The sequence below is a fragment of the Anomalospiza imberbis genome, chromosome 5, assembly GCF_031753505.1.
Source record: "Anomalospiza imberbis isolate Cuckoo-Finch-1a 21T00152 chromosome 5, ASM3175350v1, whole genome shotgun sequence".
In the NCBI taxonomy this organism is placed as follows: domain Eukaryota; kingdom Metazoa; phylum Chordata; class Aves; order Passeriformes; family Viduidae; genus Anomalospiza; species Anomalospiza imberbis.
Window position 1 is genome coordinate 60,599,779 of NC_089685.1, and position 13,854 is coordinate 60,613,632.

General features: G+C 54.0%; 2 protein-coding genes across 3 annotated transcripts in view; one reads left to right on the plus strand and one right to left on the minus strand.

The window, feature by feature from the left end:
• LOC137474548 (arf-GAP with dual PH domain-containing protein 1-like) overlaps positions 1–13,854 on the minus strand; it is a 177,282-nt gene that overhangs the window by 112,042 nt on the left and 51,386 nt on the right. The window lies entirely within an intron of this gene.
• GGA1 (golgi associated, gamma adaptin ear containing, ARF binding protein 1) lies at positions 3,055–13,451 on the plus strand. 2 transcript variants are annotated; one of them, XM_068191198.1, is made up of 17 exons: positions 3,055–3,205; positions 3,556–3,640; positions 3,944–4,019; positions 4,634–4,732; positions 5,948–6,071; positions 6,546–6,646; positions 7,711–7,791; positions 8,191–8,328; positions 8,476–8,557; positions 8,738–8,845; positions 9,124–9,279; positions 10,017–10,081; positions 10,220–10,398; positions 10,510–10,793; positions 11,008–11,177; positions 11,401–11,511; positions 11,684–13,451. In XM_068191198.1, exons 1-17 carry the CDS (start codon positions 3,175–3,177, stop codon positions 11,792–11,794), a joined length of 2,001 nt encoding a protein of 666 aa, XP_068047299.1. In that variant the 5' UTR covers positions 3,055–3,174; the 3' UTR covers positions 11,795–13,451. The 2 variants fall into 2 exon arrangements, with proteins under 2 accessions (XP_068047299.1, XP_068047300.1); XM_068191199.1 differs by lacking the exons at positions 3,055–3,205; positions 3,944–4,019 and having other exon boundaries at positions 3,619–3,640.

The window sequence follows — 13,854 nt, forward strand, 5'->3', positions numbered from 1 at the left end:
CCAGTTGCTCTAATGACAGAACCAATACGGAAAGGAAAATTGGTGTACAGAGGTCAAGGCCATTTCCCAAATGAAGAAAATGAAATTATACCCCCATGCTAACAACCAGGGAAACTGAGGCACAAAGATTAGCTGAGTATTTCCCTGAGTCTTGCTTCAAGACATGCTTAATTGCAGAGATCTAGCCAGCGGGTTTTCTGATCCCTTATGCAGCATCCTGTTTCCTCATTCTGCTCCTGTAGCTGCAGAAGGATGCCTTTGATCACCGGGGACAGGTCTTCCTACAGCTGAAAGGGAAACTGCTGAAAGAAATGGAAGGGAGCAATCCTGGTGGATGATTGCATACAAGAAAGTGCTGCATATGAAAGGGAAGGAGACATTTCCTATTAGATTAAAGGAGCTCAAACCTGCTCTCCCTCTAGAGAAGTATGCAACTCTATACTTGCCTCTCTAATTGCAACCCTCTGCTGGGAAAGGTGCTTAAAAGTATTGCAAAAGGGAGGAGATTAGCCAAGGTCAGGGAATGGCAGGGCTGCAAATCCAGAGAGGATTGTGTAAAGAGGTGCATGGTCCCAGGTGATGTCAGGAGAGATGCTGCCAGCTTGTTCCAAGAGAAAGTAGCAGAGTGAAAACTGAGCCAACCCCCCAGGAACCGGCTGCTGGAGTCAGCCAGAGCAGGAAAACAAGCAAGCAAATAAACAGGGGAAAAAATGAACAAAAGACCACACCAAACTTCAGGAAAGTGAAAGGTCTCTGGCAGAACATGTTGCCAAAGAAAGAGGAATCTGAGGGGAAAGGGGAGCTCCCGTCCTGGGCCACAGCTGACGACCCAGGAGGAAGTGCACACAGGCACATCTGAAAAACATCGCAGGGCTCACATAAACACACGGCAGAGAAACCAAACACTGGGACAGAGACAGGGTGACAGGGTGGTTCTGGCCGGCAGAAGACGACCTGGTAAGTGGAAATCCCCTCTCCCAGGCAGACTGGCCGCTCCTGTGAGGCCTTTCCTTCCCGATGGAGAGGGACTTGGCCTGTTTGGGATTCACCTCGAGTGCGCAAGCAGCAGGAGCGTTCGCTGAGCCCGGGCTGCTCAGGCAGGCGCTCTCCTGCCTGCTGATGCCCTCTGCGGGCGGTGCTGCAGAGCCTGACAACCACGGACTGCATCCCTGTGCCAACACAGGGCCGTACTCTGATCCCATGGGCTGCGCTCATCCAGGCTTCTGGCTTGCACGCCATCACTTTCCTCCGCAACTGGCTACAAGCTAATTATAGCTCCAGTACTTTCCCTCTGGAGCAGTGTTAATTACAACTTGGAGCGCCTCACTCCGTCCAAACCTAGCTTAAAATTCCAGCTGTCGGTAAAAATAAATGGAGGGGAGAAAAGTTGTTCCTCCCACATCATCTAGCCGCTCGTACAGGGAGCAAAGATTCACATTTCGATCTTTTTTTCCATTGGCTGCACTTTGGGTCCCTGTTATCTGGAAAGCAGATGTACCAAAGGGGAAAGGGACTCGTAAATCTGTAAGAAATAAAAGTAAGGTCGCCGCTGACAGGACTGTAATGCACGAGTTCACTCGCCATTATTTGCAACCGGCCGAAAAGAGGTGCAGCCTTCCGTTCGTCCTGGACTCGCTAACCACTGGGTGTTGCCAAAGAAAGGAAAACAAACGCGCTTGAGACTCAGACGGACCGAAACCTCAGCAAAAGGGGGCTGTGTAAAACACCAGCCTGCGAAACCCAGAGGCATCGCTGTGGGGGATGGAGCGCTGCGTGCCTTCTATGCAGATCGTACATGACCTGGAGGGCTCCTAGGGATGACTTCAGGATTCTCAGAAAAATCAAAGGAATAGTGACAGGCAGGGATGACTCATACGATTAAAATAATCTGTGTAAAACGTGCCTGAACACAGCAAGGGGAAGGATGTTGCAATTTTCTATGAAAGGCACTTTAAAAGGGCTTTGTGATGCAAGGCAGTAACGGTTAAAAAAAGAACTACATTCAGGCGCCAAAAAGCGCTTTTTAATGGCCAAAAAGCCCTTACCAAGACAATGGCTATCCATCAGGAAAAGCCATTAGGGGTGCCAACAGGGCAGTTCCCTCGTCAGCCGTGGGATGAGCGCTGTAAATGAGTAACCCAGCACGGGAGCGCTGGGCTCGGGCGCCCGTCTGCGCACCGGAGGCCGGAACGCCGAGCTGTGGGCTGCGTGGGGCTCCCATCGCCGACGCTCGGGCCCGCGCCGGCCCCAAGCCCCGCCGCCGCCGCCACCTCGGCGGGCACCCCTCACACAGGCGCTCCCCACAGCTCCCCGAGGTCGCTCGGGATGTGAACAGCAGGAAAGCAAACCGCAAAAGCAGCGAGGCGGGGAGAAGCAGTGCTGCTCCTGCCAGGACCCCTGGAGCAGAGAAAACAGGCGCTGTTAGGTGCCACAGTTGGCTGGCCTAGATCACCAGAGCCACGCGGAAAGCGGGGACAAACGGAGTTTGTTTTCCTGGAACGCTCCAGCGATTTCTGGAGCATCACCAGCCACCCCCATCCCCCGCCCGCACCACACGCTGCTCGGCCAGGCAGAAGGGCCAGGCCAGGCGCTGCCAGAAGATCAGCTGCTATTTAAAGTACGGTGCAGGGGACCGCACTTGCTGCCATTGACATTTATATTCATTACTGGCCAGCTCCCGACCCCGGCTCGCTGCCTGGGCCCAGGCGGGCGCGCAGCGCGCAGGCGCCGCGCCCGGCGGGCCCGTGTCCTTTTAAAGGACACGCCGCTGGCCGCCCGCCGGAAGTGCCCGTTCTGCGCACCGGAAGTGGCTTCACTTGCCATTAACACCGCTTCTTCCGGGAGGGGCCGGCCCGCCCGGTTTCCGCGCGGCCGCTGCTTTCCGGCGCTCTGCCCCGCCCCGCGTTCGCTTGCCCGCTGTGTCCTTCTCCGGGAGGGCCTTCCGCTTCCTTCCGCACCCCGCGCCTTTCCCTGCCCCTGCGCGCCGAGCTCATGGTGGAGGGCAGTGCGGGCCAGCAGGGGGCGCGCTGGCAGCGGAGCGGCGCTCTGCGCGGCCGACTTCCGGTTCTCTGTGTCCAGAGGGATCGGGACTCTTCATGGCGCGGCCGCGCCGGGCCCGGCGGGAGGGCGGCGGCGGAGCGGCTGTGCCCCGGTGAGGAGCCGCGGGCCGCCGACATGGAGCCCGAGACGCTGGAGGCGCGCATCAGTGAGTGCGGCTGCGACCACCGCTCCCCTCCCAATGGGGCGTGGGGGGCGCAGGGGTGTGAGGGTGAGGGGCTGGGGGTCGCGCGTGGTGGCCGTGGCTGCCGGGTGAGACCCCAGGGCCGAGCCGGAGGCAGGGGTACGGTGGGTCAGCAGGGAGGAGGGGGCGAGAGTTTGTGCACAAGGCTGCCGTGGGAAGGGGCGAGTGGACACGGGTGTGTTTCTCCTCCCACGCCATCCCCTGCTGCTGCACCCGCTGGAGTTCGCGTGGACGGAGCTGGATCAGTGATGTCCCTCCACAGAATGAGAGCCTGTTGGGTTTCTTTTCTCACCGTCCCCTCCTCCTGCCCGCAGACAAAGCCACAAACCCCCTGAACAAGGACCTGGACTGGGATGGTATCAATGCGTTCTGTGAGCAGCTCAATAAGGAGCTAGAGGGGTAAGTGGCTTTGTCCTTTCCTCAGGCTTCTCCAGGTCACAGGCCTGGTTATGATTTCCCACCCAGCAAAATCCAGTGGGATTGTCCCAAGAGCTGAGTAGGCATGAAGGCCCTCAAGGTGGGGGTAGGTGGGGGGTGGTCCTGGTCCACTAATGGAAGGTTCCTTTTGGATTTTGAGATGTCTTAGTGCCTTATCAGCATCTTGCAACATGCTTTTCAACTCTGGATTCCCAGACAGAAATGCAGGTACCAGGCATTTTGTCAATAACTGGCGAGCTTTTCTTTTCCCCTCACTCCTTCCAGTCCTCCACTTGCCACCCGGCTTCTTGCCCACAAGATCCAGTCTCCACAGGAATGGGAAGCTATCCAGGCCCTCACGGTAAGGGCATCTGCAGGCCGGTAGAACTAGATGGAGGGGCAGGGCGTGTAAATGCTCCAGCTTGACTGGAGAAGCACGGGAAGCTTTGAATTCCCTCTGAGAAAGCCCTGGAGCACCTGGGCCCTTGGGTGGGAGAGGGACTGAAGGTGGTTTCACAAGTCAGGAGAGGTTACTTGGAAAGGTTTTGTTCCTAGAAGGATCATAGCCTGTTGAAGTTGATAGGAAGCGTTTTGGCTTTTGTTGTGGTGGCCTTGGCAGTGCTGCATTAATGGTTGGACTGTATGATCGTGATGGTATTTTCCAACCTAAATGATTCAATGACTTTTAATCATGTTGTGGATCCAAACTTTGAAACCCTGGTGTTTGTGACCTCTCTAAGGGTAACCCTTTGGATGGGCTGTTGAGCCATCTCTGCCAAAACTGGCCCCAAAGACAGGAATCTTTCTTTCCTGTGGGAGGGTGCTTGGCCACCTGTGAGGGAACAGGGGATGTCCCTTTGTGCTGCTGTGACAGTAGCCACAGGCTCTGTACCTGGTGAGGGGGTAGTAGGAAGGAGCTGACTCCTGATCCTGCTGCTGACCCCATGCTGGGACTCATCTGGCCCCTCTCCCCAGGTGCTGGAGTCCTGCATGAAGAGCTGTGGCAAACGCTTCCACGATGAGGTGGGCAAGTTCCGCTTCCTCAATGAGCTCATCAAGGTGGTGTCCCCTAAGGTGGGTCTCACGGCATCGTGCTGGAAGGGACTGGTGCCTGGTGGCAGGAGGGCTTTGGGGAAAAGTGGTGGCTGAGAAAAAAGGTCAGACACCCACTGGGATGTGGGTGAAATAGGACAGTGTTAGTAGGAGGTGTAGCCCTTGTTTCCCCGTGAGTTTTCTGGTGGGAAGTGAGTTTTCACCCCTCTGTTCCAGGCTGATTCTTGTTGTAGGAAGCTGAGGGCCAGCTGGACGTGGTGCGGCCAGCACTTCTGAGACTACTGACCTCATGTGCGTGCCTGGAGTCACCTTCCCTGCATCTCTGTTGGGCTCTGTGCTGCATGTGCTCAGGAACCTCCCCCAGCTTTGACAGGACCATGTCTCTCTGGGGTGTTCCAGCCTGATTGAGACACTCTTGGAGGGCAAGCCCAGGCTTGGTCAGTGGTGTTCTGGCGAGTCCATCTGAAGGACCAAGTCAGTACCTGCTCCTCTGCTGATGCTGCTGTTCCTGCAGCAGAACAAGCTGTGCCCTATTCAGTCAAGGCAGTGAACACCAGCAAGTGTAGAGTTAAGGGAACGCAGGCTAAATATGACTAAGGAAAACCTTTGTCTGCCAGTCACAGCTTGTGATCTGTGATGATGAATAGCCCTGGACAGTGACAGCAGCATCCTAACGTCCTCTTGCTTGGCACCCTAGAGTATGTCCTCTGCCTTAAGTCACTTGTTTCTGGTGGCACATGCACTGTTTCTACCACCAGTGCTCCCATCAGAGCCACATGAAAAGGCTGAAAGATGATTGCATGGCACCTGCTAGGTGCTGATCAGCTGGGGCTTACCTTGCTCGGGGCCCTGCCTGAGAGAACATTACCCACATCCCTCTCCCAGCCCTGCTGTCCCCTCATTCCTAAAGGGCTGCCTTGCTGAGCAGCTTCTTTTCACAGGACCCTTCCCTTCACAAGGTGACAGGAGACCTGCCTGAGCCTTCCCACCTGTCCCTGTGTGTCGCTGAGGAGCTGCTGCAGCAGCATTCCTCATACCTCTTGTTTTTCCTGTGATGGAAACCAGGCATAGCATAGGATGTGTTGCAAGGCCCTCATGAGCTTTCCTGCTTGCTTTGTCTTTCCTCCTTGTGCCATTGAGAACGGTCTCACTTCTCCTGGGAGGGCAAGGAGAGGAATAGGCCAGAGTTGCAATGGCTCAGATTAGCCTCGTGCCTTCTCTTTTCTCTTCCTCTAGTATCTTGGCAGCCGGACATCAGAAAAAGTGAAGTCAAAGATCCTGGAGCTGATGTACAGCTGGACGTTAGGGCTGCCTCATGAGGTGAAGATATCTGAAGCCTACCAGATGCTGAAGAAACAAGGTGAGAGGCAGTGATCCAGAAGGGGCAGGTGGACAGATGGTTTTGTCCTCCTTCATTTTTTGTCTGGGAAAAATCTGAAACAAGCTCTCCCTTCCCTCTCCCCAGACCAGGGCATCCATCAGTCTGACTCAGCATCAGGGTCAGGAGATGGAACAGGTGCCTTGGGGCTCCTGGCTGAGCAGAGGGAGTTGCTGGGTTGGAGGGCACATCTACTTGCTCACATGGGACATGGGGCACTGGAAAGGTCTGGGGATGAAGGGCTGCAAATACTTTGGCAGTATATGCTGGAATTTTCTAAGAGAGGATATTTATGGGGAATAGAAACACAATCCAGGATCTTGTGTAACAGGAGCTAACCCACACCCCCTCAGTCCTAGGTTGATTTGCTGGGCCATTAGGGAAAAAAGACCTGGGTGGCAGTGCCATCCCTCTGTAGGTGAGTCCTCCTGATCTCTCCTTCGGTTTCTACTGCAGGGATTGTGAAGTGTGACCCCAAACTTCCCGATGAGGCTCCTTTCCCACCACCTCCTCCTCGACCCAAGAACATAATCTTTGATGATGAAGAAAAATCCAAGGTAAGGGCTCTGTGCAAGGAGAGGGACAGTAGGGATCATCTTCCTGCTCCAGTACCTTATGTCCCTCAGATGGGGGAGAGTCAAGGTCCCTGCTCCACATGCTGTCCTTCAGAAAATGCATTGCAGGAATGCTGAGGGCCTGTTCCAAAATCATGACAAAGGAGACATCCAGAGGAGTGGGACATGTAGATCTGTTTGACCTTTGGAGCACTTAGCTGCAGGATGGTGCAAAGGGTGAGGCACTGACATTGGCCCAAGCAGGTTTGGGGAGGTTTGCTGCTGTGAGCTCTCTAGACTTTGGAGTTATCTGGCCATGAGGTTTAAATCCCAGCCCCAGATACTGTTGCTGTTATCTCTTCCTCAGCCTCAGCACTGCAATATGCTTATTGCCCAACCACTTATAGCCACCTGGACCCATCCTGTGTTGTCTTTCCATCAGAATTGTGTCACCACTCAGGCAAACCTCTTCAGTATCAGTGCTGATACATTTAAACAAGTGTTGGGCTCCTCTGGGTCTAGTTCTGCAGCAGGAATGTGATGCCAGTTTGCTGCAAGGGATATAGTTTGCCTCCATGGGTCAGAGTCTGAAAATGAGGATTTGTAGATGGGCAGTGGGACTGTTCACTGGCTGTAGAGAGGAAGTGGGAGCTCTCTCTCTTCACCAGCAAAGAGGCATGTGAAGAAGTCCGAGTAGGAGTCCATTACATGCCATGGCAATTCTTGCATAAACCAGGCTCTCTTCCTGTCTCAGTGCTGCTGCACTCCAGACTGTCCATGGTGGGTAATGGGCAGGCCAGAGCAGGTTTTGAATGCAGAGGATCTTCAGGAAAGACCTAGCTTGCATAACCAGAACTACAACAGGAAAAGGAAGGCCAGTTGTACTTCTCTCCCTGGTCTCTGATAGCCCACAGGTTCCTGTGGCTGGGGTTTCTAAATGGTTGGAGTTGTCCACTGCCTCTGCCAGATACAGGTTTGGGATGGGGGAACTATTGGCTCTAGTGTTGCAAGAGTGACTCTGGCTGCCATCCCTGAGCTTGGGCTCAGAACTACCTTCTCTTTTGCAGACGCTGGCTCGCCTCCTGAAAAGTTCCCATCCTGAGGATCTCCGGGCTGCCAACAAGCTTATCAAGGAGATGGTTCAGGAGGTGTGACTGGGGAAGAAGGGAGCTGGGGGGTCATGGTCTGGGTGGTGATGGCTGGCACCAAAGGAGGACTGGGTTTGTGACTTCGTGCAGGCATATGGAGCTTCTGCCCAAAACTTGGCTGCAGCAGCTATGAAAGAGTCCTTGTGAGAGTTCTGCTGTTCCCTGACTACTTGGAGGAATGGCTCTGGGTGCATTTTGTGGCCCAAGCCCTGCTGCAGCACTAGATCTACAGCAATTCCATATTGTCTGGCATGTTCCTGCCCAGAGATGACCTCGAGTTTTCTACTTGAGTGGGAGCTGTTTTGAGGGCAGTGTTGCTGGGCTTTAGTCCAGGATGGTTGGCTGGCCTGGCCTTCCTCTCCAGGTTAGGACATCCTTCCCCGTGTGCTTCCCCTCCAGGACCAAAAGCGCATGGAAAAGATCTCCAAGAGGGTGAATGCCATTGAGGAGGTGAACAACAACGTGAAGCTGTTGACAGAGATGGTGACAAACTACAGCAAGGGGGAGACAACGGAAAGCAATGAGGACCTAATGAAGGTGAGGAAAGGCAGTCCCAGAATCCTCCTTGGGGTTAGCAGAAATGGGTGACCCTTATCCCCTCATCCTCCTGCCTATTTTGCACACCCAGCTGAGCATCCTGCTGCTGAGGATGCTCGCCTCATCAATGTTTCTCTACTTCCCCAGGAGCTGTATCAGCGCTGTGAGCGCATGAGGCCCATGCTGTTCCGACTCGCCAGTGACACAGAAGACAATGATGAAGCTCTAGGTAAACATATCTGACCTTTCTCATTCCTGCTGAGACTGCCCTGAAGGTGTCAGTGTACCCTGGTGCAGCCTGCAGCAACAATGGTGAAAATGCTCTCTGCAGTGGTTTTGTTTGCAGCAACTTGGGCCTTGCTTGGGGTATAAAAGTTACTCTCTTCACTATTTTCACGCTTATTTTCAGCGGAGATTCTGCAAGCCAATGACAATCTGACCCAAGTGATTAATCTCTACAAGCAGCTTGTACGGGGAGAAGAGATCAATGGGGAGACGGTGGCCAGCCCCCTTCGAGGTGAGGAGACTTGAAGAATGGGGACAGGAAGGTCAAGCAGAGGGACCCTGTTGTTGGTTTCCTGCAGTGTAAGAGAGGACTGAGAGAAGTGGAAAGGGGAAACCTGCAAGGAGCTTAGACTGGGGCTGGTGACATAAGGAAATGGCTTGTGGATGTGACTGGTGCCTGAAGAAGGGGAACTGGAAGGGAGAGCAGTGGGTGTGAGGAAGGATGGGAACTAGGCCTCACCACATTGCATACGGACTGGATAACGTTTTCAGATTATTTTCTTTTTGCAGGCAGCACCTCAGCACTTCTAGATCTGTCTGGCCTGGAGCTTCCAGCAACATGCCCTTCCTACCCAGCCTTGCCCACCCTTTCAGGTGGCTCAGCAGTCCCTGTGCCTGACCAAGCTGGCTCTGTCTCCTTGCTCGATGATGAACTCATGTCTTTGGGTGAGAAATCCAGAGCAAAAGCTCTTCATTCTTTGACTCTAGATAGTTCTTCTTTGGCAGGAACATGAATAAGAGGGAGCTCTGGTAGAAGTGAATAATGAAAGACAAAGAGGTTCTTTCATTTAGTGTGAGGGAGAGGAGGGAAGGACCCTGCTTCAGTTCTGAACTTGAGTCCCATGGTGTTTTCCTGGCTAGTCAGAGAGAGCCTGTAGGGATGTGCCCACTGACTTGCTCTGGGTAAACTGACGTGGCAGGTAAATCAAGAGTGATGCAATGGCCATCCCCAGATGGGATCACAAGGGTGGGTCACCCCCAGTTCCTCGTGTTTTCTGCTTGCTGTTGAAGTCATGAGCTGACAAAAGATGCATGGGACTTCCAGAACTGTTCACATGAAATCAGGTAAGGTGCCAATCCTAGAAGCTCTTAGAGTCCTGCTTTGTACAACAAAGTGTCTGTTTCCTAAGTCAAGTGCTTTTGAATACAACAGCATCAAGTAGACAACATGGTCAGCTCAGTTGTAGTAATTTTTCTGCCAACTGCAGTGAGAACTAAACTATAAATGAAGCTATCTAGACAATAAAAAAAGCCACGGTCATCCTCCTGGCTCTCCCCCATGCAAGGATGGGGGCCAGAGATGGAGACCACATTGGTGGTTCTGCCCTGCTGCTTCTTCAGCCATATTTAATGCTCTTACTGATTCAGTAGGTAAGCTTCATGTTTGCATTTACTCCTGGCAGGCCTGAATGACCCAGCACCACATCCTGTCCAGGCCAGTGACAGCAGTGGCTGGAACAGCTTCCAGGTAATAAGCTGGGAGCTAGGGAAGAGGGTGGGGAGGGTGGTAAAAGCAACAAATGTAGGTAGGGAAACATGCTACATCTGATGGTTGGTGCTTATACACAACCCCGCTTTGGGGCTCTCCTGTGTGCTCTTTTCACAGTCATCAGACAGCAATGAGCTCAGTATCACCCCTATCATGGCAACACCACCAGTCAAAGCAGATGCTGGTGCATCCTCCCCCAAACCATCTCCTAGCAGCAGTGGCCTGGATGACCTGGACCTCCTGGGCAAGACACTGCTGCAGCAGTCTTTGCCTCCAGAATCTCAACAAGTGCGATGGTAAGCACTTGGTAGTACAGTCTCGCATCTCTTCCAATTCTTTCCATTTCTGGGGTACTGGACAGCATTTCAGTGCCCTATTTGACTCCTTGCTCTCTCTCCCCCTTGTAGGGAGAAGCAGCAACCACCCCCTCGGCTCACACTGAGGGATCTGCAGAACAGGAGCAGCTCTGGCACCACAGCCCACAATCCCAGTGCTCCACCTGTGCTCCAGAGTATTTCTCCTAACCCCACACCGCCTCTGACCTCAGAGCTGCCTGCCCCTGCCACACTTCCAAAAGCTGCCACCACACCAGCAGGAAGTACGGTAGCGCCACCACGGCCTCCTGCCACTGCGCTGCCCCAGGAGATCTCGCTGGCCAACATCACTGTGCCTCTGGAGTCAATCAAACCCAGTGAGCTAGGGAAAAAGAGGGGGGTGTGGGGGGATTAAACCCTGCAGACATGTAAGGGAAAAATGTGAAGAAACTTCTTGCTAGTTGGATTTTGTGGAGGCTGAAGAGGAATGGTGTCTCTGTCACTTGTATGGAGTTAGGGTGATGGGGAAAGGTGCTATCAGGCCAATTCCCTCCTGGCTGACTGCTGCCTCTCCTTGCCTTTCCCACACAGGCAGCCTCCTCCCTGTGACAGTGTATGATCAGCATGGCTTCCGTGTCCTCTTCCACTTTGCTAAGGATGCCCTGCCTGAGCGGCCTGATGTGCTTGTGGTGGTGATTTCTATGCTCAGCACAGCCCCGCAGCCCATCTACAATATTGTCTTTCAGTCTGCCGTCCCCAAGGTAAGACAGCTGCTGGGGCTCAGCTCCCCAGACTGAGCCAAAGCATGATTTTACTGCAGGAAAAACAGGGTGTGTGGAGAGAGCTCTGTGGCCATGGGAGCAAATTCTGTTACCTTCAGATTAGCACAACATTTTTGTCTTTGACTCGATAGCGGAAGCTTCCCAACTGCAGGAGCAGGGCTTCTGGCTGCCAAGTCACTCTCCTCTCTCACTCTCTTCCTAGATAATGAAGGTGAAGCTACAGCCTCCCTCAGGCACGGAGCTGCCAGCGTTCAATCCCATTGTCCATCCCAGTGCCATCACCCAAGTCCTGCTGCTCGCTAACCCACAGAAGGTAACAGCATTGTCCCTGGGGCATGAACAGAGGCTGGTCTTGGTACTTAGGCAAAGCCTCACTACCCTATCCCTGTTCCCTCTACTCAGCAGCATCTCAGATGTGAATGGTTTGTGCCTCATGCCTTTCTTCCCCTTCTTCTGACTGCTTATCCTTTTTCTCCCATCTCCAGGAGAAAGTGAGGCTACGGTACAAACTGACCTTCACCATGGGAGAGCAAACCTACAATGAAATTGGGGATGTGGACCAGTTTCCCCCACCAGAATCCTGGGGAAACCTCTAGGGCCACATGTTGCAGGCACTACACTGCAGATTCCTTAGGAAGCCAACCCTGTGGGGCTGGAGCAGCCAGAGGAAATGGGAGGGTGGGTGGGGGCTGGTGCTCACGCTCTATTCTCCAGATGGCCGGGCAAGGGCCAGAGGGAGCATGCCTCAAGGAGAGCAGAGATGCCAGGAGATGTTAATCTCACAAGACTAGAAGTGGAGTGGAAAGCTTCATGTGTGAACAGTTGCCTTCCCTGCTCTTCTGACGATGACACTCCCTCCCCAGTCTGTCCAGCTTCTCTTCTAACCCAGCTTTCGTGCTTTAGGTGCATAGGGGAACAAGGATGGGGAGCTTTAACAACCTCAGCCCAGGGCAAGGCTTAGCAAAGGAAGATCCTTTTCCTTGTCTGCCCCCTCCACACTTCTCAGCCCTTTAGCTACTTCATGCTCTAATGGTGCTCTCACTTGTCCCCCTTGCCCCCTCCTTAGAGCTGGGCCCCAGTGATTCCATCTGGTGGGATCACACTGGGAGCTGATGAGGAACAGGGCTGAGCAGAGCCTAGGTATCTCTCCAGCACCGGAGAGCAGACAGCTGTCTTTGCTTTGGGGGGGGGGGGGGGGGGGGGGCGGTGGGGGGGTCAGAGGGAGTGATCATAACATATCTCTGTCCTAGCTGCTTACAGAGCTGTTGGTGAGAGGTGGGGCCTCAGGGGCTGGGAAGGGCTTGCTCTGTGCCTTCCCAGCCCCTTCAGCTGGCATTCTGAACCCCTACAGCAGGGAAGCCTACACCATTCCCACAGGCTTTATCTATCATAGCAAGCTTTAGGGATGGTGGCAAGAGAGGGCCATGCTGTGGGGGTTGAGTCTGCCTGCAGCCTCCTGCCAGATGGGGAGAGGAAGCAGCAGTGAGACTTCCTTTCCCTGGCTGGGCTGGAGAGCTCGGTGAGGTAGGGGGGTTTTCTCAGCTCTTCAGTGTCCTCTCACAGAGGGGTGAGTGATTGGCTGGGAGCTGTGGGGGAGATGGGAGCCCAGCTCATCACCACAAAGCTCTGCACTGGGGCACGGGGGGGTTCAGCTGTGCCTTGTGCACCTTTGCTGCAGCTGAGGGCGGGCCTGGCTCCCTCTGGTGGGGAGGGGTCTCACCCCAGCCGCCCGATCACTGTGACAAGAGAGCTGGGATCTGCAGGCACAGAGGAGACCGAGGGTAGCACATCCCAAGCAATCCCCAATCCCGTGGCACTTAGGACCATGGGAGCTGCTTCCCATCCCTAAGCTGGTTTGGAGAGGGCCGGATCATAAACAGCAGAGGCAAGCTGTGCTCTGCATTGGCTTGCCAGAGGTAGCAGGAAGCATGTGTGAGATGGAGACGAGCAGGGTGCCTCGCACTCCTGGCTCGGGGCAGCGAAGGTGATGTCAGAGCTGGGCACAGCGGGCAGTAAAGGGGAGGGGGAAGCAAGGTGTTTATGCTGGGATTCTGCTGTCTTACTTCCCTTTCCTGTCTCTTCAGGGTTTTGTATGGGTTTTTTCTTTGCAGATCTTGTTTGGTTCTTGAATAGACTTGTATATATTTTCAGTGCAAAATTCCGTAAATGGAAGAAAACAAACAATCATTTAAAATGAGACGCCCGGCGCGAAGAATCTGCTGTATTTATGGGAAATAAAGAGTTCTTTCCTGATCTTGCTCCTCTGTCTTTTGACCCAAGGAATGCATTTTTCCCCTTATTTCCCAGACCCCTGAGGAGCTTCTCTGCACCCTGCCCAGCTCAAATCCTGCCCCTTCAGTCCTGTAGTTCATTCCTCAGTCACTCAGGCCCTTGCCACAATGATTTCCCTGCTCCCATGACCAGGGAGCAGGGATGGTGGAATTCCCCGGCAGTTCTCAATTCCTTTTTTGAAAGCAGTCACTTCCAGGCTGTGAACTGGGTGCTGCCCACTTCCTTCGTGCCCCATGGAGAGGCAGTGGGCCAGAATCTGCGCCTGGCAGCCCACGGGAAGCAGGGCTTGAGCTCGCTCCCATGGCCCACATGACTGCAGCTTCACCACTGCTGGTAGCATCACTTGAAAGCAGCTCCATGAGGG

Excerpts from the sequence above, each read along its gene's own strand:
- GGA1 (XM_068191198.1), top strand. The coding sequence starts at position 3,175 with ATGGAGCCCGAGACGCTGGAGGCGCGCATCA. Across the intron at positions 7,792-8,190 it reads TCAAGGAGATGGTTCAGGAG|GACCAAAAGCGCATGGAAAA; the intron begins GTGTGACTGGGG and ends CTTCCCCTCCAG. Across the intron at positions 11,512-11,683 it reads TGCTCGCTAACCCACAGAAG|GAGAAAGTGAGGCTACGGTA; the intron begins GTAACAGCATTG and ends TCCCATCTCCAG.